General features: G+C 33.7%; 1 protein-coding gene across 1 annotated transcript in view; it reads left to right on the top strand.

The window, feature by feature from the left end:
• Nucleotides 1-20,268, top strand: part of LOC140148139 (LHFPL tetraspan subfamily member 3 protein-like) — a 31,163-nt gene extending 10,895 nt beyond the window's left edge. Inside the window, exon 3 of the mRNA XM_072169997.1 lies at nt 18,747-20,268. Within this exon, the coding sequence (XP_072026098.1) occupies nt 18,747-19,204 (458 nt within the window). The 3' untranslated portion in view covers nt 19,205-20,268. The remainder of the gene's footprint in view (nt 1-18,746) is intronic.
• Nucleotides 20,269-26,136: the final 5,868 nt, after the last annotated feature.

Raw genomic sequence — 26,136 nt, forward strand, 5'->3', positions numbered from 1 at the left:
TTCTCTTTAATAAACGTTCCCCGAAGGTATGACATTTTCGAAGGGGGGGGGCATTTATTAGAAGTGAATTTTGGACAAAAAAGTGTTGCATAAGCTTACTGAAAATCTGCAAAAATACACTCTTCTGGTTTAATGAAACTGTTAAAGTTGCTTTTTGTCACAAATTACTTGCACAAAATGCCAGTTTTAAGCTTACCTGCATGATGGCATTTTCTGCATTTTATTCACCTTTACTTAAAAAAATATGGGGTGGGTTATTAGAGAGAATATAGTATTTGTTTTACTAATCAACTTTTTTCATTATGTGTATTATGTTGAAATTAACAGTTGATTACCTTATCTTTTCATGTTTGAATTTGTATAAAATAGATATGCAGAACTTCCCCCTTCCTACATAAAGTTTAGGTGCAGTACATGTAAATGATAGTCAAATTGAATCTTGCTACCGGTTACCAAAATTACCTTCAAATATTTATAATGTACAAAATCAAAATATTGCATAAAGATGGAATTTAAGACCTGTGTAAAATTTATTTTGGGAAGTTATATCAAGTGCCACTTTCATCAGCATATTTGGTTTGTTAGTGGTATGTTAAACTCTTACTAAATACATGTATTTCTTTTGGGTAGATAGACAAAAAAATATACCAAATATTAATTGGAAATAAATTAATAAATTAATACATTACAAAAATATTAAAATTCTTAAATTGAAATAAATAAATAAATGAATTACATGGTTATTTATATTTTGATCATAACAATGCCTACATGACTATGATCTATGGAAAACAATATCAATATGTTTCCAAGGTTATTATTAGTTACCATAGCAACAGATGAGGAAATGGATCCTAAAAGCATCCATTCTCAGAATCCATCAAATGCTCGCAACTTTCATTGTATTCTACAAGGCAGGTGCGATGCATATGTTATTGTCTGCAAAGCACACTTCATCTATGAACAGAAATAGTTTTGTTTTACTTTAAAAAACAAAAATGAAACATATGTGTTCATGTATTTGTGGTGTTTTCATATGTGTCTTCAGTGCTGGAAATAAGGCTATTATATTATTATTTTGCTGATTTGATGAGTGACCTGTTTGAAACATGTGTATGATTTAAGAATATATGAGTTTGGCCCGGGCCGGGAGGAGCCACTTGTATTTCAAGTAGTATATCACAAAAACCGTATATATTTTGCAATATGCAAGTATCTTGCTTAGGATATCAAACACAGCAAAAATTGAGAAAAAGGGTACCTTAATCGCACAGATGTTACTGGAAAAGGGTAGCTAAACTTGATAAAAATCAGTTGAACTGAAGGTAAGATTCTGGGTGAAATTGTACTAAAAAACACCTGAAAATGTGTGCTATTTTGTTTATTTTTCTTCAGGCCTCATGACTAATTGCTACCAGATTTGCTTTGGGTCATTTTACACTGAATGATAAATACTTGCTTTGGGCACCGGGTACTTTTTGAAAGTCCATGTATGCAGGTGATATACAACTTGAAATACAAGTACCCCCCCACAGAGTTTGGGTCCATAGAAATTGATGAGGGGCTATAGAATTTTCAAACTATGGGCCCAAATGGTGGGGCCCAAATTAAATGGCCTGCCCTTGAACATTTCAGCTTATTTCCAACACTGTATGTCTTTATACATGCTGTTATTATTTTAAAGACGTTTATTTAATTGTGTCAAAAATTATCCATTAGTCCAAAAGGATTAAACCTTAAATATTTTAAAGAAGGATCAAGCTGCTACTAAATAAGTTAATAAAATGATTGTATAATGACTTTGATCATTTATACTTTGCCCTCCATAAAGATGGACATTTGACCGATTTTGAGCTTTGCGAAAGGTGTGGCCAGGTAAGGAGGTGTACACCACACTTTGCAACAACAAAAAATGACTCCGATTCAAGTTATATTACTTTTATACATAATCTGGTATGATTGTTTTCCACATAACCCCACCACCTATATGAAGTAGAATATTGTTCATTTTTATATTCTAGACTTGTAGGTTTGACAGGCTATCAAATCACATGTATTTTTTAAGCATTCATTACAACATTTCCAGTGATGGCACAAGGAATTACTGGGGGTGTCAAATTAAAGTGACATATGGGGGAGAATGATAGGCCTATTTGGTTCTGACTTGGCAGGGATGCCCTCCTTGGTGCCAACACTGGACATTTCTAAAGCACAAAAAAAGCAATGTTCAATGTAATTGCATATCTTCAATTTTGAATGCCAGAAAAACACATGTGATTTAGCAGTTTGTAAAATCCTTTTTCCTGTAGTGATAATTGCACACAGTATGTGAATGTCTGTGTACAAGCACAATATCTACATAGAATCAATCATGTTTGTCTGTATGATATGTTTTGAATTTTGGGTACTTGTTGAAAACATTTACATGTAGCAAGTTCACAACATTATTCATGACATACATGCATGTACACGGAGGCTTAATTGTAAAAAAAGAAGAAAAAGTGTAAACTAAATACAGTTTTTGTTACAAAAATTAATTGAAGTCACATTTTTTTAATGAAATTGCTTCTAATACATTGCCACATCAAAATGGTCTTCTAACATAATATCTACAATTTGTGTCAAGTGGAAGGTGCACAAAATTAAAAGTACATGAAATGTAGATGAAAAAGGCATACATGTTCATCTAGGAATAATACTATGCTGAAAATATTAATTTGTCAAAAATGTGTTAAATTGACAATTGAAAATTTGTTACAATAAATGACAGATTTCTCAATCATTTATTTATAAAGATGAAAGAACAGTTTATTGTATTTCAAATTATTTTTCAGCATTAAACAAATTGACTTATACAAGTACATGTATTCCAGTTAAAATTGATTTTAAAAAATCGTCATTTAAAAATTTGTCATTCATTAATTGGTCATTACAACTGTAATATTTAATAGTCAAGAAAATAATATGTTAATCTGTTATGCTATAAACTGTTCTTTTTTTCAGCATTTCAGAATGTTTTGTGAATGAGAAACTTTTCATTTATTATGACAAACATTTATCTTGTCAAATTAGATGATGTTTTTGAGGAATCAGTATTTTTCAGTGACTTATTTTATGCACAAGATTGAATAAGTAGTTGGTTTATAGCCAGTTTATAGATCATTTTACCATGATGAAAACTGGCAAAAGAGACCCCCATTCCAAATACATTTTCAGTACAGTTTTGTACTAACTTGATGACTTTCTTTTGACCACTCATTATCACTGGTTGCACTTGATGTTTGTGCAGAAGCATGGGCGGTAGGTTGGACACACAATTTTGTTTTTATTGTACAAGGCATGATTGATGTTTTCTTTTGAAGTTCTCCTTGTGTGTGTGGGGGGGGGGGGGGAGGAGAGAGTGGGTGGGGGTGTGGGTGTGTGCATGAGTATGTGCCCCTAAACATGGATGTTCAACTACACCCTACTATCGAAGTGGATGTTACACTGTAAATCCTCTACTGTTCAATACTTGCAAATGATTGCAAATTGTATGCATTTGAAAGCATGCCTAAAAACAATCAGATGGTATACACGAATCAGTCCACAGTTAATATGATGGCTAAAATTGGCTTATTATACACCATGTCCATTGCCGCACATAGTTTGCATAGTTCTATACATGGTCCAAATTTGGTTACCAATGGTGTACCGTGGCCACTCCTAACCCTGGGTGGGCTACAGAAAAGGTAAATTTTGCCGCCCAGTCATCAACAGCCCCGAAAAGGTTGACCCAATTATTTTTTGACGGTTTGAAAAGTGAAGAGCAAAAGCAAAAAATTACCGTTTTTCATAATTTTTCCGCCCTGTTTTCTTTCATAATTCTTTTTGCTGCCCCTTCTTCCACCGCCCATTCTTTTTTGACGCCCCTGCTTTTACCCTGCATTCAGATAGGGGTGGGAGTATGTGCACATATTTGAAGGTGTGTGAGTGCAAGTGTGATGTGATCAAGCAAAATGAGTCGGATGTCGGGAATATTGATTTTGAGATAAAGCCAATAATAGTATTCAACTTCCTATGTATTTTATTGTTCTGAGAACATAGCCATGTCTCTGGAACCAGAAGTCTAATTATGATGGGGTTTTCAGCAAAATAAAGCTCTAAGAATTGCTCATGTAATAAAATTGAAAACTGAATTTTGATTTTGATCAATGTCAGACTCATTTAGGTTGATCGCATGTATGTGTATGCGCTTGTATATGCATTTTGTCCTTCAGTGGAACTCCTCTTGCAGGTTCCATGAATGAAAATTAGATGCTGCAAGATTGTCATGGTAACAAATGACTGTGCACTTCCGATTTATCTTCACTTGTGCTACACCTCTGGTACATCCAATTGTTGACTTATAAACTCAGTGTGTTTATAAATTTATAACCTGCATGAGCATTGCAATGTACTTTTCCTATTTCAAAATGTATATGAATATATCGTGCACACTTTTGTTTACATTTAAAAGACATAGTGAAAAAGGTACAAGTAGGCTAATTACTAGTAATTAGTATACATATGCATTCAAAGTGTAAAGTTCAGAAATTATGTTTTGATTAACATGAAAACCAGGGGTCTTGCCAGAAGGGGTCATAATTGTGTCATATCTGCATAGCTTTGGCGCCAGGGCTGGATTTACCTTTTGCTGGCACGTACATGTATGTAACCGGGTACTGCAAAGTGATTGGCCCCCAAGCTCTTTGGATCAAACTGTTACAACCCACCCCATCACTGTACCTACATTTTTTAGGAATTCTTGCTTGGGAAAGAAGCACAAAATTGGGACAATTGTGGTCTGAAACCAGGGAAATGTAGATGCACATTGTAGCTTATTATTGCAACTTCCTCTTCTTTTATTTATTTTGATATTTTATTATGTTTTGTTTTAATTTACTTTTTTACTTCTCAAAATGTTAGCCCTAATTCCCCCCCATCAGGATCCCTGGGCCCAGTCCCACTGTGTCCTGTGGTATTGCCTTGTTTGGCACAAAACATATACCATTAGACTAGAGGGTTATTTGTTTTGGGGTCCATCACTTAATTTTACCATTTTTGACCCTAGACATAAAATTTTAAATAACCATGCCATTAATTGTCTACAAAACCACAGTTCCAGGATCTGTGAGAAAAACCAACTTCTCTAGCTGAGAAATATTTGGAAATTACTGTATGACTGAATAGCCCATTTACTATTGGTAATATGCTTACAAACTCAAGTTTTCATAAAATGCTCACAGTTTTTAATTTCCATTTTTATGATACATGATGTAAATCCTATGTGCAGTCAGTTCCATACTGACTATTTTTGTTTGGTATTTCGTTAAGGTCAGCTTTACCTCACCTGTATTCATTGCTTCATTTGCATATGAATACCGCGCCATAGAGTTCCCACAAATATATTGCTTGAGTGATTTCTATGCGTCAGATGTAATTCATGGCAGATATGGAATATGAAAGACCCGAGGCATAATAGGCACACTATAACATGGAATTATGTTATGAAAAAATGAATAATTTACATGCAGCATGTGCAAATAATAATTTTAAAATGGAATAAAAATACTGCAAGGATCAAGCCATTTTTGCAGTATTTATTTAAGTTTACAATAGATTGGGAAAGTCACACTTATCTAAGATGAAATGAGTATACATGTATAGGCAAATTTAAAAAATAGAAGTGAAAATATTGTCAAGATCAAGCCATTTTGAAAAGTTTTGTTTATTTAAGTTTACAATGGTAGTATTTTACAGTGCACAGAATGGGACAATGGTGGTTCTTGTTATATTTCTTTAAGGCTCGGTCACCCACATTTGCACAGTATTTTTTGTGGGAGATGAGAGCACATCAGACACACCAAATTGCATTCTGAATGTACAAGGAATGTCATTAATCAGATAATTTTTTTTTTTATTCGGGATATAATACAAAATTTATGGCAAATTATTAAAAATTGATATTTTTGATATTTAACAGTCCTTGAAGTAAACTTTATAAATCTAATGATACATGCTTAAAGTGTATGTAGCTGGGATGAAAAGCCATCCATCATAATTTTGACCTTTCGTATTGGAGATAGATACACATTTTTGTTCCCCAAAACACCAACAATTTTGGGTCTTTTTGGGAAAAAAATGTTTATCTTCATGACGAAAGGTCAAAATTTCCATATGATGGACAGATTTTCATCCCAGCTACATACACTTTAAGCACATCATTAGATTAATAAAGTTTACATCAAAGGACTGTTAAATTTCAAAAATATCATTTTTATCAAAATTATTTGATATCAGAAGGATATTCCTCGTATTCAGAATGCAATTTGATTTGCCTGATGTGCTCTCGGGTCCTACAAAAATACTGTGCAAACGTCGCTATCCAAGCCAAATTGGCAAATATTTTCAATTCAAAACAATTTATACATTTAGCAAAAACCTGTGCAGTTTATTTCAAACCTGCAAGCTTGGCTTATTTGCAAAGTGCAAGAAAGGTCTTTGAGACTCGGGTTCAACAAACGTCTTTGACATAATGGAAGAAAATGGTGAATAAAGTACAAAAGAGTGAAAGTATTTAGACTTGAGCTTATGTATGTAATCCTCAGTTGGCATTTGAAAGGGTCGTTAGCATAGAAAGATCTCAAGTTTAATTCTATAAGGTGCAGAAATGAAATTGAACTGGCAATAACCACGTACAAATGTTGATGTTAAGAATTTGTAATTTGCAGGTATGTGAATTCAGATGAAAACCTTAATTTGGGTTTTCTTATTACCAAAATATATGTTTTATCTGCATGTATTAAGAGATTCAGCTCCTTTCAAGGTGTTCTTGTTGAAGTTTCACATGCTTTCAGTTTGTTTACCACTTTCTGGTTTTCCATGTTCAAGTTCATTGTCATGTCTACTGGAAAAAAAATGGGATGTCTTTGAATTTGGTCTTGGTCCCAAGCAAGACTAGCAGTGAAGAGGGGGCTATATAGAAAAGGGCAAAATTATAACTTATCATTTTAAGTGCCAATAAAAATATTCTGTAGAAATCCAGGGGAGGGTGCCAACAATAAAAATATGTCTTCCTAAAGTTGTCCGAAGAGCTACCGTATTGTAGGTAGCAAAATTACTTGTGTAGAAGTTGTTCAAAGGGGTAAAAAACAAATTCCTGCAAATGTTGCTTGAGTTCCCACGTTTCTGCATGCCACAAATATTATTGGTAAGGTCTAGTAGTATTTTATTTATTCATACTCACAATTACGCCATACTACAGATAACATTAACATTATCATATTCTGTGAATTTCAGGGGCATATCCAGGGGTGTGGAAAAAATGTGGACGTGTACCTCGGGGGTCTGTGCCTAAAACATGCAAAGTCAGCCTACATGTTTTTTGGGACTATTCTTGTCGCTGCGCACCTTGGGTTCTATGGTTTCTGGGTGTGTCTCTGAATTTATATTTGGTACACGACCATTGCTATAGGGATGAGGTTTGTCCTTTAAGAATGACTATCGGCTGTGGTTAAAGCCGAGAGGCCTCGGTGCTTGGCTTCAGTTTGAGGCCCCCATAGCCGAGGTCCTTCTTGAAGGACAGGAAGAGGGGTCATGGGATAGTTTTTTTATACAAAAAAGTTAGTGTACATGTACATGCTCTAATTAGCCCTACTTTTGGGCTCTGTTGCTTTTGTATACAATCCAGAGAGGTTGCAACAGCAACATCTGAGCTTTGCATTCGCTGCTTGCGCTCGATTATCGCGCTACGCGATTGACATGTTCACCAGGCCACATACTGCAGCTAGCTCTTTATGCTAAGATGGTGTGATAGTCAGCGTTCGAAATAGGGCCGGTCAGCCGGCCATTGGCCTGTAACTTTTTGGCCTGGCCGGTAACTTTTCTGACTGGCATCTAGTTGCCGGTCCGGCTGGCCGGTAACTTTTTAAGGTCAAGCCCGGCTGGCCTGTAACTTTTTGAGGCATATTTCGAACACTGGTGATAGTGCTCATAAAGATATAAGATATGATATAATATTCGGTGAATTAACAGATAGGCCTACAGGGTGGAAGTAGGTATTTGTTCTGGTTCTGGGAGGGTTATTTACTTAGGGTGTCAATTACACATAAATCTGTACTTTAGACCATAGACTTGTCTATATCAGTATATAGCGGGGGAATTAGTTGATTTTTCTGTGTTTACTTGTTTGTATATGCTTATTTACAAAGGGATACAAAACAATTGCTACTTTATTAGAATGTTTGTTTCTTTTTATAATGTTATCTGGGTTGAGGTCTGGCTATTTTTATGATTGAATTTAAAATGTTTAATCTTATATTAAATTGAAATTGGTAAAATCTTTCAAACATGATTTGTTTTCGCATATTTGTAATGCAATGTTTACATGTGTCCCAACATACACCTAAATTGAATCAGCCAAATTTGTGTTTGCCAGGTCAACAGAGCTGCATTTTGGCATATGTTGTAATCAGACATAAAAGCCATGTTGTAACATTTGCTGAGGAGGATGCCCTCAAGTTTTGTCAAAATTCTGATTTTTACATGATTGTAATGTGCTTTGGTAAACTAACATACCCTACAAAAATCAGGGCTTTAGGCCAGGCTCGTAACCAGGGGGAGCGAGCGAAAAAATAGGTTTTTTTTGTGTCTTTTTGGTCAAAGAAGGTCCAAATTTTGGAATAAAAAGTCTTTAAATGGTTTAAATAACAATTTTCAAAGTGATTTTTTAAATGTAAAATTCAGCATAGCAAATTATATAACTTGCATAATTGAACTTTATCAATTTTGTGTGACAGGTATTGTCACTAGTTACAAAGTGTCAATATACATAATCTACGTGGTGTTACCGGCCGGCCACTAAAATTTGCTTTCATTTTTGGGTTAGTCATTATCATTTTGCCCTATTGGACAGTGCCCACACAAATTGGTGATTTTGGTATATGGTACATGATGCTGAATTTTCTGAAAAATTGAAAATGAAGGATGCAAAATATCTATTCAGTCAAGTAATTTACAGAATTCCCATATCATGCTAAATTATTTTATTATTTTTGTATTTTTGTGTGTTAACAATAGAAAGTAAATTACCTGAATGTTTTATCTCAATTTTCACATTTTACAACAGATGTGGAAAAGGTGCCATTAAACAGAACTGGCATCCATGTTGCCATGACAACTACCTCATTAACCCATTTGATGGTTGCTGTTCATTAATCATTAAATAAAAATGGGAAGTTGGACCCAATTGTATGACTGGCATTTATCGATCTTTAGACCAGATACTATGTGCAGCACCTTTTAATAATATTGTATGTGGCAAAATATTTTTTTTAATTAATTACGGAACGACCGACCCTGAAGGGCAATACAAACTTTTCTTATTTTAGGCCTAACAATAATGGCCATAACTCATTTCATACTAGGCACTTGCACCAAGTGTAGCATTTTTTTTATGTGACATCCGTCACTTGCTTATTGGGAAAAGTGATTGCCAATACCTGATTAATAATAATATTAAAGTCACTAGCATAGCATGTCTTCAAACAAATCACATGGCAACTTTGTTGCTATGTTGCTAAGCCATGACTGAAGGCTGGTAGCGATTGTGCAAACGCAACACTTGTGATTTTTGAATCGTACGCTGCAAGTGCTAATATGATTTGGTGTTAAACCGTCATTTGCACTGGAAATATATAGGAAAATAACATAGCAAGATTAGATAATGCAGTTCCATTCCATGGATACTGGAACAGTCCCACAGATGTAGATGTAGAGTGTATATTTTCTATGTCGTCCTGCATATTCTGAACCAAATTTGAAACCATATTTTATTTAAATTACCATGGTAACACAAGGCATGACTATTAAACTGGACTAATGTAGTCAAAACCTTAATTACTGGACTGAATTACAGATGGGTTTGACATAAAATCTCCTCAATACATAATTTTATCTTGTACTTGAAATTTTACACCATAAAAGGGTTTTTTTCTGAGCTATTTCATTTGAAATCCATACTCCCCTTGTGGAACATTTAGATAATGTCTTCTACAGAGGGAGTATAGATTTAAAATAGAATAGACAATTGGGTAACTTCCTTGTGAAATACTCACTCCAGTTGTGGAAGATTTAGGTAAAGCCATATACAGTGGGAGTATGGGTTTCCAAATAATTAACCCTAGTCAATTCCATTTGAAAAACGTACCCTCTGTGTATGAACGCTTAAATCATCCACAGGGGTGTGTGGATTTCAAATGGATTGGCTTATTTTCAGAGGTGACAGTATCCATGAAGTGGATAAAATGTCGTGTCAGGTACAGCCAGAGATGATTGAATGTTGAAACATGAGCTGGACACATTTAGCAAATTTTATACCATGTGCTATCTCTTTAATAAGGCTGCACTCTATAAGTGTAAATATATATTCAAGTTCAACTTGTATGGAGGATTCATTTAAAAGAAAAGCATTTTGAAGAAAAAAAATATAGTTTTTTGACGCATGCTGCACTGACGTTTGGAGGGATATTCAGTATATAACAATGACCCTGTTTTGTTCAATTTTGGTATAAAACTAGGTAATCTTCTTCAAAGGTTTTAAAAAAATGTCACCTAAACAAAGCTCAAATGTATTTTGTTTTGTAATTCTACAACCCAAATTTCAATTTTCTTTTGATGTAAAATATGTGACATTGTGTTAAATTTGGCCAAATCTGGGGCATTGGTATAAAAATGGGACTAGGTTTCTTGGAATATGGGTGCGCTTTTTGATTCTCAAAGACACATCCTTACCCAACTTAAACATAAGTACCTCCCCTTGGTACACAGATAAGGCCTAAAAAATTGTTTGATTGGCGTAACCCGACCGACCCTAAAAATAGGCCTGACCCTAGACTTTTATCTTAGTTTTTTGTCAAAAAAATCAAAACAATTAAAAAAAAAAAAAAATAAACAAAATTAAAAAAAAAAAAAAAAAGTTTCAAGGCCTTTATCATACGCAATTTACCGCTTAAAATGTGTGTAAATTTTTTTTTTTTTTTTTTGACTAACATATCAGAATTTTATATATTTTTTATGTTACGCCAATCAAACAATTTTTTTAGGCCTAAGCAGCACGTCTGAGCCTGAGTGACACAGTGAAAATGAGAAATTGCACAATGCTCAATTTTAATAATTTTACATTTTTACCAAATATTTTTGATATTTTGAGATAAAAAACAACAACTTTATATTATAAACCAGAATTTTAGATAGATCCAGCGAACACAGTTTCCCCATAGCATTTTCTGTGCTGTGTACATTGCCAAACAAATCAATGTAGCTGTATTTTACTTTGTATGAAAAGATTTTCAGTAACTATTATTTATTTTAGATCAGATATTCTGGTTTTTCAAATTTGTGCATAACTAGTATTCACTCATGCACCAACTGATGATGTGAAACCACGATCTATTTTACTACTTTGTTTGAATACAATAATTTTTCAGGAATAAAATATTTTTTGGTCAGTAAATCACCCACATATAGATTATTTACGCGTATTTAATTGGCACGTCATATTTTTTCTCTCTTTATACTGTATTTTTATAACTCCTTAAGGAGTCAGCAATGTATGCACAGTATTTTTGTGGGACATGAGAGCACATAAGACATATCGAATTGCATTCTGAGTATGAGGAATGTCGTTCTGATATCAAATAATTTGTTATATATTTAATATTTACCAGTCCTCAAAGTTAACTTTATAAATCTAATGATATGTACAAAAGTGTATGTAGCTGGGATGAAAAGCTGACCATCAATTGGAAATTTTTACCTTTGATATTGAAGATATACATTTTTCCCCAAAAGACCTACATACAATGTATGTGTTTTGGGGGAAAAATTGATATCTTCATATGAGAAAGGTCAAAATTTTCATATGATGGACGGCTGTTAAATTTCAAAAATATCAATTTTTAATCATTTGGCATAAAATGTGTATTATATCGCGAATTTCAAAAAATCTAAATTATTTGATATCATCAGGACATTCCTCATATTCAAAGTGCAATTTAATATGTGTGATGTGCTCTCAGGTCCCACAGAACATCGCTATATACGAGCCCTTAAGCCAGTGCTCCCAGCCTGAGGATTCCAAATCACAAACTTCTTTCTAGTAAGAGATTAGTACATAGGCTAATGAATATAAATTATGTTGGAGTATGAACTCAATGTGTAACTAAGATCTGTGAGTAATTTTTTTGTTATTTTTGCCCAAATTACCATAGAAACACAATGTCAGTTTTCTTTCATCCACAGATCTACATATATGGTCGAATCCAACCAAAAGTGTCCACGGGCCAAAAATAAAAGTCCGAAATAAAAATGTCTCCACAATTTTTTCCTTTTGCCCATTGATTGATGACATATTGGCCTTATAGGAACCAAAAGTGCCATTACTAATCTTGAAAAATAAATCCAGGACGTGTGATAGTAAATGTGATATCAAAACCCAATGTTACCTACTTAATACCACTAGGATGCTTTCACTATCGCAATACTAATCAACCTAAAACAAATGGAATATTCCCATTAACGCTTTTTTTGTTTAATGTAGACCACAGGGTGTCAGGAAAATGCTAGCTCAACCAGAAAATATTTGTTTTTATTTTTATAACGCGATCAATATGATCTTAGTCAATTTATGCTAGTTTATTTTTGAAAATGAAGTTTAGGTCAGTTTCTGTATTTTATTTATCAAATGAGTATGAATCAATTTACACATTGTATAAGAACGAGTAGGATATATGTTTTCAAGAATATTAGGAATTATAAGCATACACCTAACGCTTTATACAATGAAAAGGTGAACAAACCCGGTATTCGTAGGTAACATGAGCGATTTAACAATATCTATATTGAGTTTAGAGGTTTAAAGTTTGCTATTATGGTAATGAATTAATAAAATGGTAGTTTTAGATCTCTTTCAGATGGTACGTCCAAATGAATAAATGCTATTACCTTAGATCAAAATTTTTTGATGCTTTTAGCAAGATTTTGACCACTTCATTTTGATATACAAGTAGTTAATCAGCAATTTTACATAATAAATAATTGTTGAATGAATCCGTATATGGGTAATAATAGTGTCCTGGGGTACCGCTTAAAGTTTTTGACAATTAATTTCCATTGGTAGCGACACTTCATTACACATGTCATGTATTATGCTGTATTTGTTAGTAACATTTCAGTATTTGTAGGTAAGAATTAGACTTTTGGTGGATATCCCAATCAAAACTTCATTTTATAAAGCACTTTGAATGTATCATTTTCTTTATGTGCGTTTATTGATACTTTAGCCCCTATCATGTATTAATAATGTCGGTTCACAGCGGTTGAAAGAGTATTGAAGTAAGAAACAAACGCCCTAAAGTGACTTTAATTTGCTTAATTCCACACAACTCGCTTAAAACCGTTATTGCAGACTTGTGAAGTCCATCTTGAGTCAGTTACGCCTTGTGGCCTTTCGTTTGAGGGCAACACAATTAGCTTTATACCAGGGTCCATCATTATGTTGTCTAGATCATGAGACAATGAGAACAGTCGTTTTTTCCATGGTATTCGTAGGTAACCTTAGCGAAAACGTCAAAAGTTACCTTCGAATAAATCAATTTGGACACAAATTACTCAGACACCAGAAGGTCGGTAAACATTTAAAATGAAGCACACATGACAGTTGACAAATCCAAGTATTTATCCCTTCTAATCTTCTTTGAATCTGATTTTCTTTCAAATGAGCAGACCGTCGTCTATTTCAGTACATATTTTTCAACAATTAAGCCGTATTCAGTTTTGCATGGTGGGCATGTATGTGAATTCGGAACTTTCATTGACATATGATTTGATAGCAAACATACAGGCCTTCGTTATGTACCAATATGGGCATTGGCATGAATGGTGGTGTTTCACAATACTGTCATGATGTCAAATTGTATTCGTAGGTAACATTCGGTTACCGAAATTTACCTCTAATACTTGCTTTTATTGTTGACATCTCAGAAATATTTAAACGCAGGCTATTGAAACTTGGTAGAAATAAAGAGTGTATTACCCTGCACCTATTGCTTAACTATTGTTTACTATTCTCTCACTTTGTGGAAATGACACAGCTTTTAACATGTATTCGGAGGTAATGCATATTTTTTACCAAACCTACCTTTGTGCCATTTAGAATTTCTGGCAGCTAAACACAATAATAAAGATGCCCGAATGCAATGCATTTCAGTATTGGACATATCAAAGCTTGTATCATTAGCGCATTTATTAGTGATTTCCATTTTTAAAGATATATCTAGTGCTATGAAAAATTGTATTCAGTAGGTAATGTAAAAAATACCACTCAAAAAATGATCACAAAAATTCATAATTATGTACAAATATGTGAAAAATTGAACAGGCAATCTTTGAATACACGCCTTTCAGGAAATCAATTTAGATTCAATCCAATGACTTCTTTTCATAACTGATTTAGACGTTTTTAAAAATACTTTAAGAAATATTTTGAAAAAATGGGTAAAAATAGCATGTTTTGGGCTCTCTGTGTCTAAGTTTTTCACAGAAGGGGGTCTTATTATATATGGCGCGAAGCGTATGATCAAGGCAAATAAACACAATACAAAAATGAATGCCAATTGATTAATAATTTTAAGTTATGGCCCTGAACATGCCGTGTACACTTTTCGTTGGATTCGACCATATATATAATATTCTTACCAACCAGTACAAGCAAATAAAAGATAATACGAATTTGAATGAAAGATATTTCTGTTGCCTCACTGACACAAAATCCTAAATTGAGTATCATGCACACATTGCTATAGCGACCACACCACAGTGCAAGTGGATGCAATCAGTGTAATTGAGCACATTTACATTTTAATTTAATGCAGATAATTAAGTGTGGTGTATTTACAATAGTGGATGCTTGTGGCATTGCGTAAATTTGACAAATTTGCCACTGCTAATTACATCAGTGTATGTTTTACAGCATTAATTTTTGGTGATGGTTTGAAAAATATTTTAATATTTTGAAAGAAAAATATGTGACATATTGTTAATTGGATTTGATATTCTATCAAATGTGAATATTGCACCAGTTTTATAAGGACTAAAATTGATAAATTGCAGGGTATGTGACTAAAACCTACTTTTAAAGGTTCTTAGTCATTTTAGTCCAATTTTGAATAATAATTCATCTGTTTGCTGTTTAATTATGATTTTGTCCTTAATTTACACTAGTCAAAAAATTGGTAGATACCAATTGATCATCACAAAACCTAAACATAAGAAATAGCCATTATCTATATACATTGTAGGTAGGCCTACATGGAAAAAGATTTGTGATGTTCATCAGCATCAGAAAAAAGAATTTGTACTTTTGCTGGTATATAAATTACCTGTACTATCTGTGTGCCCTGACCTCTACTGATTATCAATTATGTTATGTAAATGATTGGGTGGAGATAATTTGTACATATCTTGATTAATTGGAGTCTTAAAGGCACTCTTGAGATTTTGCTAAATCAGAAAATCTAAATAAATCATCAAAATATCTGTAAAGTCAGGTTTTTGCATTAAAAGGGTAGACATACAAATATACTCTGCAATGGATTTGTAGGACTGACAACAACCAAATAAGGATTCAATTTGAAATTCTCATCAATATTGGAGCTATATATTGGATATACCGGAGCGCTACTGTCTGCATGAACACTTTCTTTATCTTTTCAGCACTGCTGTTTTATGATTTTTTTTAAACTTAATTTTTATGTATGGTACAATAGTAAAAGAGCATAATGGTAGAAAATGTATTGATATTAACATAAATGTCAAATTTTTCTGGCAGTATCTTATAGACACCCTGTAAAATATAGTAGCTATTGCCAATATTTTGTAACCAGAAAATAAAGTATCTCCATGTGATTGTAATCAAGACACAGACATTAAGTGGCAGTAATTGGTTTAAAGGGCAGCTATGGATGAACTGAAACCTTAAAGGGGTAGGCTGTTAAAATACAGGTACAATAAATCGCACAAGTTGTACACCGTACATAGATATCTGTGATGAGTCACGCACTGTAGTAATCCTATGTCAGTGCATTTACCCCACTACCCCACAAATGGAAATGCTTTTATGCATGAAGCTTTAATTTATGCAACTATTTGAACATTTTTACTGTTTTATTGAATGAGTTAATATTGTTCTTGCATGATGTATAAAGTTTTTGAAAAATGTTTTCTAATTGTTGTTTTTAATCCTTTCTCCCAAAGTTACCATGACAACAATTTGTTACACTCACAGATGGAGCACTCACAATATATTAGTGATTTACTAATCCTCCCTTGATTGATGTCTTAAAATTTGAGCATTTATAATATAATTTGAATATTTTAAGTGCAATTCTAATATACATTTGTATCCTACCTTTTGCATGTATAGAAGTACAAAATTAAAGCACCAGTTGACTCTCCAACAAAAATGTCTACACCACAGTAACCATGAAAAATGACAATCACTAACTGTGAGAATATAATATTTTACAAGCTGCGCATTCCTGATCATAGAGCTGCCAACTAGTACTGCAATTATGTTCAGTATTTGCTACTGCTATTACCTAAGAATATTGTGAAATACTGAAGAATACTGATAATGCTTTTGTATATCGTCAGCCTGCTATGCTAAATGCCTAAGTCATAATTACATGTTTCTCATTTGCAATTTTGATTTTCTGAGTAATAAACCCATAATTCATCAAACTTCCAGCCGCATTCTTCATTAACTTGTGGAATACATCAAAAGAGATGTATTCCACAAGTTAATGAAGAATGCGGCTGGAAATTTGATGAATTATGGGTTTATTACTCAGAAAATCAAAATTGCAAATGAGAAACATGTAATTATGACTTAGGCATTTAGCGAGCAGGCTGACGATATAGCAATGTGAAAATACTGATTTTGAGATTTGAGAGTACTGAAAAGTGTTTTAGTTGGCACCTCTAATATAAAAGTTTGCAGGGATGGAAAGGAGCAACCTGCCATTGACTACTAAAGTAGACAATTTTGTGGACTTTTGGAATGCCTCATTACCAAAAAGGGATCCTTTTGTCAATTTATCTCACACTTTTGGACCTTTTTATTAAAAAAAAAAAGAAGCAAAAAGTAGATCCTTGTGGATTTTGGCATCCGTCATCCTAAGGCTGTGTCACACTGATACAATAAACAGAATTTATATCCAACAGATTTGTCTCAACCCTGACACTAGTTATTTATTTCCCATGCAGTTGCACAAGTAGTGGCATAACTGGCCTGTATGGGAGGGGAATTAAGTGTAAGAAGGGGTAGGGGCTCAGGTCTGGAAAGATCTTCAAGCTCCTGCCCTCGACCACCTTTTGGTTATGTCTGTGTACCCAAGTACATGTAGATCCCACTGAAATACACTTGTATTGATTGAATTCCCTGCCTGAAAGGAATGCCAGTGGTTTTATATAATGTGATGCGATCAAGCAAAATCAGTCAGAACTCGGAAATATTGATTTTAAAATATAGCCAAACAAAAAGAAGCAATGTTTCCTTTTGTTTTGGAAACGCTTTAATTGCTCATATCTTTGAAACTGGTTGTTCAATTTTGGGTTTTCTGCAAAATCCAGCTTTACATATGCTGTTTAATATCCTATAAGAAACTGAAAATTTAATATTTCCAAGTTCCGACTGATTTTGCTTGATCGCACCGCATAGATGTGTATGCATGAAATAAAAAATGTCTAATCCTCTTTTAGCATTTAATATTGTGTGAAATATTATGACATCATTTTTGGAATGCTTGTTATGATTATGCCTGCCAAAATATCTTTTGAATAATATGTTTTGAAACTAAATTATCCAGTGCATTGTGACAAGCTTTTAAGTAGAGATTTCAAATGATATTATTTATGGGATCTTGCAGAAATTTATGCAGAAATTTTATTATTAGAAGTTGATTGTGGCAACAAAATTCGTTTTTTTTTAATCCATCAAAATGAGATTAATTTTTCAACATTTTTGCAATGAAAGAATATCCAACAATATTCAAGTTATTGCCAATAAAATGGCCAATAAAGTGAATGGCTAAACAAAGAAAGGGTTTTGTCTCATTATGTTGCTCACAGCCCTAGCATTTTGTCTTTTTAGCACAAAAAAGCTAAGTACATTGTTGGATTCCTCTTCCTGATTGTTTTTCTTGACCCAGTTTACAATTTTGTTTTCTGAGGCTTAAGGAGACCAAAAAATAAACCCCACACCTGTTCTGCGGGCCTGACCGACCAGGATTTTCAGTTTTGATATTAGAAAAAAAATTGCTGTATGCATGTAAAATCAGTGGAATTTTGGCCAAAAGTGGATCGAGTTTGATGGAAACAGCTGTATGCATGTAAAATCAGCTATTTTGTGCAAAAAGTTTTATTTACAGATTTGGATGATTTAAGAGTTATTTGCTAATAAATGTCCGACCAACCGACCCTGCTTGAAAGGTCCGTCCACTATTAGAACAGGTTGGGTTTTTTTGTCACTAAATGGATGATTTATTAAAAACTATTTGAATGATATTCACTAGGATGCTGAGACAAACTCCTTTTTATTCTTTTCCGTATTACGTTTGTAATTGTGTTAAAAGAAGCAGAAATTAACTAGTTTCACTTATTTTTATTCACAGGAAAATACTCTGAAACGAAAAGCAGCAAGAAAGGGTCCCTTCGCTCCAGCCTCTTCAAATCTCACCCTACCTATGCCAATGAGGCTTACGTCCACGATGATCAAACCCATCCAAACGGAGCGCCGACGTCACTCGATAGGCGGAGTGTCGGAAGTGCAGAATCGGCTTCGGCCGCCGATGTACGTCCCCGGCCTTCTTCACGCAACTCCTCGGCACATTCCGAAGGTCGAACCTCGCCTGACCATACCGGGAGTCTTGGTAAGCGAAGCGGAGGCGACCCCAACTATGCCACGGTCGAACCACGCTCATCAAGGCAGAAAACGAACGGAAGCGCGGTAGCCAACGACGATGCGGTCAGTTATCACAGTACACGTAGTGCTCACAGCTCAAAGTCGGGCAAGTCGGGCAAGTCTGCATCTAACAAGTCGGGTAGTAGGGCTCATGATGTTGTTATGTAATGGGTTTTAAGAAAAATCAAGATTGATAATGCATAAGTTATACAACAATGCAGATAGGAACCTACCCAGTACTAAAAAATGTAAATATAAGGAAAGTGGGGATCTGGGACTGCACATAATGAAAAGAAGTAACCAAAGTTTTGTATTTTCTTTTCTATTTTAAAGCAGAATTCCATCATCACATCAGTCCTCTTTGGTAAAAGGGCATAACTCTGAAGATAAAACAAAAGACCATTGACCTGTTTTTGGAAAAATTCATTCAAACAAATACAGTTTTGGGCAAATTATGTATGTGTGGTCTTTATGTATAAAATAGTTTTAACACTACATGCTTTTCCTAGATTTTCAGTTAGCAGGGGACCAAAAAAGTGGAGAGATGTATACAGTGGAATTTGTAATTTAGAAAACAGAAAACTTTGGTCTCAGATTTGATAAGGCTGATAAATTATTGATGCAGAGGATTTCTTAGATGAGGACCATATTGCGATATTCCAGTTGAAATCCATACATCCTCCTCCCTGGGATCCTCCTATGGAAGACATTGTTAATCTCCCACACAAGAAGTGTAGATTGCAAATGGAGCCACCAATTCAGGTAACTCTATTTGAAACCTACACTCCCTGTGTGTGAGATTAAAGTCATGTCTTTCTTGAGATTGGGTGTATGAATTCCAACTGGTGTAGCCTAGCATCAGCTATGAAATCTTCCTCATGAGGCATCACTTTTCTTAAATTTAATTTCACTGGGTTCATTACCATCCCATCTGCATTGCATTAAAGAATCTCATTTGAGAATGACTTTAAATGCTCCACAACTCTAAATTGATATCATATGAAGAGACTGGATGGATATCACATGAATTGTGTCGTACCACTTCTTAGAATCTGCTTCAAATTAGTCTGTGTTCGCCACTGAATTCTACGGCTATTTGCGCAGGGTTGTGGTGAAAATAATGTTGTGATTATTTGTTTATTTGTCTTGTTTATTTTTAAGGTGTAGTAATGTTGATACACATTAGCAAAATAAAATACAGACAAAAATATTGGGAAGTGATATATCTTTTTTTTTTTTTACTATTTTTAAAATGAAGCACTTTAAAAATTGCCTAAATTTGTGAGGTACAAAAGCAATAGGGAGAAATTAAGTATACTTTCTGAAACATTTACATTTTTGAAATAATCAAGGAGGCTAGATTAGGGGAGTCCATACTCCATCATATTTGTATTTCACTCATGAAGGAAAAACAGTGCACCTCTCTGTAATTTTTTTGCCTTTCACCCAACAAATGTAAATCTGCAGTGTGTGCATGTGTGCAGTATTATTTTTTATAATGCATGATGCAGATAGTGCAAATATGTGACGTGTCATGTCAAAAGGAGACACTTTTGGGCAGGATAGCAAATGGAGAAATAGCAAAAAATCGAGGTGATTCTTTCACAATTTGGGTTTTTTGCGAATTTGTGTTGTTATAAAATGTTAAAAATATTGTCTGATAGTTTCAGACCGGAATGTAACTGGCATCTTGTATTTTTTGAGACATTTTTCAAGGTAATTCCTACTCTCAACATTGTCAATAATATTTTTAAAGGCCGATATCTCAATTTCCAATTTTATAATACCATAACTTACAAACTCAATATCTTCGCTTAGGAATGTCCAATTTCATTGGGGAAAACAGTGTTGTGGAGTAAAATATCTGTATATCTAAGATATGTAAAAACCTCAAAATTGATAACCTGCCCAAAAGTGTCTCCTTTTGACATGACATGTCACATATATGTCTGATTATTGGCCTCAAGAGCAGATTAAAATGCCAGAGGTACACTATGAGTAACAATCCAATATGGTGGATAGCATAATACACGGGGCTATATGAGCTCCAGACTCTCCTCATGTAACCTTTTTGAAAATAAAATTCCTCAAGTGCCTGAAGAGTAGATGACATTAAAGGCCCAATCAGTGATTTGCTCATCCGGATGATAGCAAAAATCATCAAAATTCAGATTTTGGTATCTTTGTCATTGTTATAGATGTGCTAACATAGCCTGCTAGTGGTTCGGCCTAAAGCTATGTATTTAAGACAAAATAAGTCATTTTCATGAGTCTGTAATTTATATACTGCCAGTATATAAATTAGCTACATGTATTTGAATGTGGCTTCAACTTCGTCAGTACTGCTGCTTTCTTTGTTTTTTTTTGCTAAATTTTTCATTTCAAAAATACCAAATGACAATTTGAATGAATTATCCTTCACTTTTATGAAATTTATAAACTATTTGTTTACACTTGTGCTGGGATCACTGAATGGGCCTTTAAGGGGGTACTACACCCATGTGGTAAATTTGTGACTATTTTTGCATTTTTTCTCAAAAAATAATTACACACTGGTAACAAAAGTTGTGTATATTATTGGGGCAAGGAATCCAATTACTACACTGAAATTTCAGTGACTCAAGACAAGCGGTTCAGTTTATATGATAGAAAACGAGGTACATCCTAGCGGTACCTTATTTCTGATCATAAATAACAAACCGCTTGTCTTGAGTCACTGAAATTCCAGTGTAGTAATTGATTCCTTGCCCCTATAATATACATAACTTTTGTTACCACTGTGTTATTAGTTTTGAGAAAATGCAAAAATAGACACAAATTTATCGAGGGGTGTAGTACCCCTTAAACAACATTATACATACTGTAAGTATCATTGTACACAAAATGTGATATTTTAGTATTTTATATATGGATGAATAGAAACTGCAACTCATGAAAAATTAATGTACTATTTTTGTAAAAGTAGTTGATTTATAAAAAACAAATGAGTGTTGAGGAAAGAATGTGGAGAGAATGGTTGCCTGGACCAGAAATTGTGAAAGAAAATATTGTGTTGTTATAGGCTGCTAAAACTCAGTTTTCCTTTTTTCAAGTTATTATTTACAAGTGACCAGTTGTAATAAACACAGAGGGCGTATGAAATTCAAATGGAGCTGCCTAATGTGTTCATTCCATTTGAAATTCATACTCCCCCTGGAGAAGATATTTCCAAAATATTTTACAGGGGGAGTGTGGAATTTAAATAGACTAGCCCAATGTTGACAGACTGTGTTGCATTCTAATTATGTGAAGAGAAAAGTGAATCAAATATTTTCCTCTTATTGGTGTTTTACCGTGTTTTTGACATGCTTTATTTGTTTTTCACTGCATGGTCTCTGTAACAGCTACTACCTTGTTTTGAAGTGATGGGTCACATATAGTATTTTGTAAAAAGGAATTCTGTTGTGTACTATGTTGGTTGATTCATACACTGTAAAAATTCCCTGATGTTTTAAACATTTATTTTTTAAACAACTTAATTCAGCATGTTTATTTCCATACTTGTAAAATTTGCTGTTTTTATTGTCAAGAAAGAAGATCTTACAGGACCTTTTTATTTGCTGGAAATTATATTCATTTCTCATTTGTCACCATTTTTATCCCGGGATTTTTATGTACATAATAATTACGTTTTTGGTTTTATAATGCGGGTTAAATGCTGCATGGAGATCTCAATGAGATTCTGTTTAACAGCTCAATTTGTTGCCAAATTCATTTATTGCCGGATAATTAATTTGACATTTTCAGCAATGGTGTGAAGCTTTGCTAATTTTTCTTAGTTATTCTGTGATTTTTTGTTGTTGTAACAAAATGTTTACAGCTTTGTATGACCTTGTACCTCCATTCGCTCACTGCTTTTGCATTGCGCTTTAAATAGCCACGTCCAAACTGTCTTATAAATACTTTTACTATCCCCAATGTCAGCATGGTTAGGCACGATTCAAGCATAGTTGTGTTTTTGTAGGAAATTGCCATTAAGATCGCATGATCTTGAACTACAAAATTGAAGTTTGTTTGCTATAACATGCTCAATGACCTTAACATTTTGGAAAGGAGACATGAGTATTAGAAGATCTTAATTATGTTTTTATAGTAAACAGTGAAACACTGTATGATATGGAAGATTTGTCGCATGTTACGATTAGATTAACACGTGCTTTAAATGGTAATTTAATGTTCATTAAATTTGGTCTAATTTTGTTTTATTATTAGAGATTGATGATAATTTTTATCTTTAATAATGTATTTTTCACATGGGGCCAAAGTGCAGTCGTATAAAAAAGAATCAATAATATATGAAGTGCATGTATGGGAGTGTGATTATCATAATTAATTGCCTGGCAGTGAGATGATATTGTGTTGCTATCAGTACAGGCTGATATCTGACATTACCAATAGTGTTGATAACATACTTCAAGTGGACTTCGAATTAAGCTACCTGGAATTGGCCTAAAAAGATTACCTTGGCAAACGTCAGGCTTCATTTTGTGTAAATTTTGTTATTTTCTTTCACATCAGTCTTTTGGGATAGGTGAAAGTGTCTTTATTTATTTGATAGAGGATTAGCACAGCCAATATTGATCATGAGGCTTGTGGTTGGGGTCTGCTTATACTAATGACAGTTGTACTCAAATGGGTTTTTTTTTTTTTATCATTTTGATGTGGCATATTAAATAAATCCAGGGGCAGTTAATACACACATAATTTGGGAAACTGTGATCACACATGAATGAGTGCATCATCAGAATATTGGGCTACTTGCTTCTATCATAGCTTGCAACTATTCACACTGCACTATAATATTTTGTCAACATATTAAAAAAACCACTCTATATGTTTGAATTTCATCCTCCCAATGCTATGAATATGATTATGGAATGATATGGGAAACATATCGGATGATTCATCTAAATGTAGCCACCGGATTGCTTTCAAGTAACTGAAGTAAGAAAAAAAAAGCACAGGATATATTTGGTTACAGATCTGATGTTTTTAACATTTTAAAAGAAATGCAATCTGGTGACTTGATCTGATCTCTCCAGGTCAAGGGCGGCAATTGTGAAATTATGATACAAGCAAAAGTACATATGAATAGTGGCACAAAAGAGCTTATAACTTTGCAAGAATGAAAGTAAGGATTTCAGTAATAGCTTATTCATTGGACAAGTTGATAATGATAAAAACTGAGTTTTCGAAATTGCCTCCTTTGTCCTAATTATATGTAAATTGATTAATCATATTATAGAAATATCTAATACAGTTGACTTCCGACTCACTTTAGCTGATTGTATCACAAATGAAATGACTTATTTCATTGAATTCGCCCAAAAAAACCATCTGCTTAATGAATTCACAATTAATTATACAAAACAAGTACAGTACTGAAGTGGGGAACTGCACTTCTAAGATCTATGCAGCGATGCATGGAAGCGCCATGTGGTATTTCACACTAATGATAGAAAAATTTAGCTTAGAATAAAAGGCAGAATATGATCATGTTGGTATATTTGCCATTATCCAGCCAAGCATAGAATATCTGGATATCTAAATGCATGAAAGATGACTTATAAACATGGACAAGATCAACAATGTTGCCAAATTAACAAGTTTATAACTAAATTGAGTTATGTTGACATTAAATGGTTGAAAAAGAAATCCAGGCCATTTTGACTGACTGAATTTATCTAAAAAGATCCCGGGGGTGTCACTCCCATTGTGGCCTGAACACCATCCGCGATAATCAACTTTTGAAAAGCACCCTAAACAAGGATGGTAACATGGGCCTGTTTTCACACCCTAAACAGGGATTTTATTCCTTGCATCAAATTTTATACCCTAAATTTCATTTCCGCGTATTAGCAATTGCAATTTTGCTACCATTTTTCTAATTTTTCATGTTTTTGACACCCTAAACACGATACGCGCGTATCGTGTCTACCCACGAAAAACTGCCCTTTTTACGCGTTTTCATTATCGGCGATGGTGTACAGGCCACAATTGGAGTGACCCCCCCCCCCCCGGGAAAAAGATTGAGATTATGATTGCAGCTGTATACAACTAAATTTGATAATTTTTATCTGTTTAAATTAAACATAGTTTTCCTTGCATATTTAGTGCATCAATTATTGACAGTTTACCAGATCACATGGTTACTTGGGTTTGAAAATATGGCATCTGGGTTGTGTTTTTAAATTGTTTTTATATAAGTAGTTTGTTTGTAATTGTTTTAATGTTCTTATCAGCCAATGTAGAATCATGTACAAAACATTTATGTAACAGATCCAGTAATATATTTTAATACAAAATATGGTTGAGGATATGTTGAATGTTTGTAAAAAAATATGTTGTAGAATGTCTAATTATTGTTGTTTACTTAAACCGAGATACACGAGGCCTTTGATCTGTATATATTTGTTAGTTTGTTAAGCTTATAAGCAGACAATAAGATGGATAATTATTTTATACAAAATTGGTCAAAAATTTAAAAAAAATAGAGAATTAGGTGCTCATGTAAAATGCTCATGGTGTGATTGAAAAGTTAAAGGAAGGATTAGTAGGCTTGGGCAATTCAATTGTTTGTGGCATTAAATTCAACATTATTAGAATGAATCTGTCTTATGTAATTGATATTGCCCAAGCCTTTTTTTCTGTTATTTGTGTCTTTTTTGTAAATCTATTGTAATGATTTATAATCTCCCCTTCTGTCAATGAGGTTTATTAAAAAGGAATTCTAGCATTGGGTCATTTTGTCAGTGGCATAGAGGCATGCCCCCCCTGCATTGAAGTGAAAAATTCTATCAAAAAATGAATTCCTGGGTAAAATTGCATTGTCTATGATAAATAAATACTATATCAGATGCTGTCTTTAACATGGGGGAGTATAATTTTGAAATAGTCTGTAGTTTGATCTGCTCGTAATCGACAGCCTTATAATATTGCAGATTAATATCAATATATTTTATATCGAGAATTGTCCTGTGACATCTCACCAGAAGCATCACACATTATTATGGTCTACTTTTCAGCATATAGTGGTAAAGGCCTAACAATTCCCGCCGATT

Source organism: Amphiura filiformis, chromosome 3 (assembly GCF_039555335.1).
Source record: "Amphiura filiformis chromosome 3, Afil_fr2py, whole genome shotgun sequence".
NCBI classification, from domain to species: Eukaryota; Metazoa; Echinodermata; class Ophiuroidea; order Amphilepidida; family Amphiuridae; genus Amphiura; species Amphiura filiformis.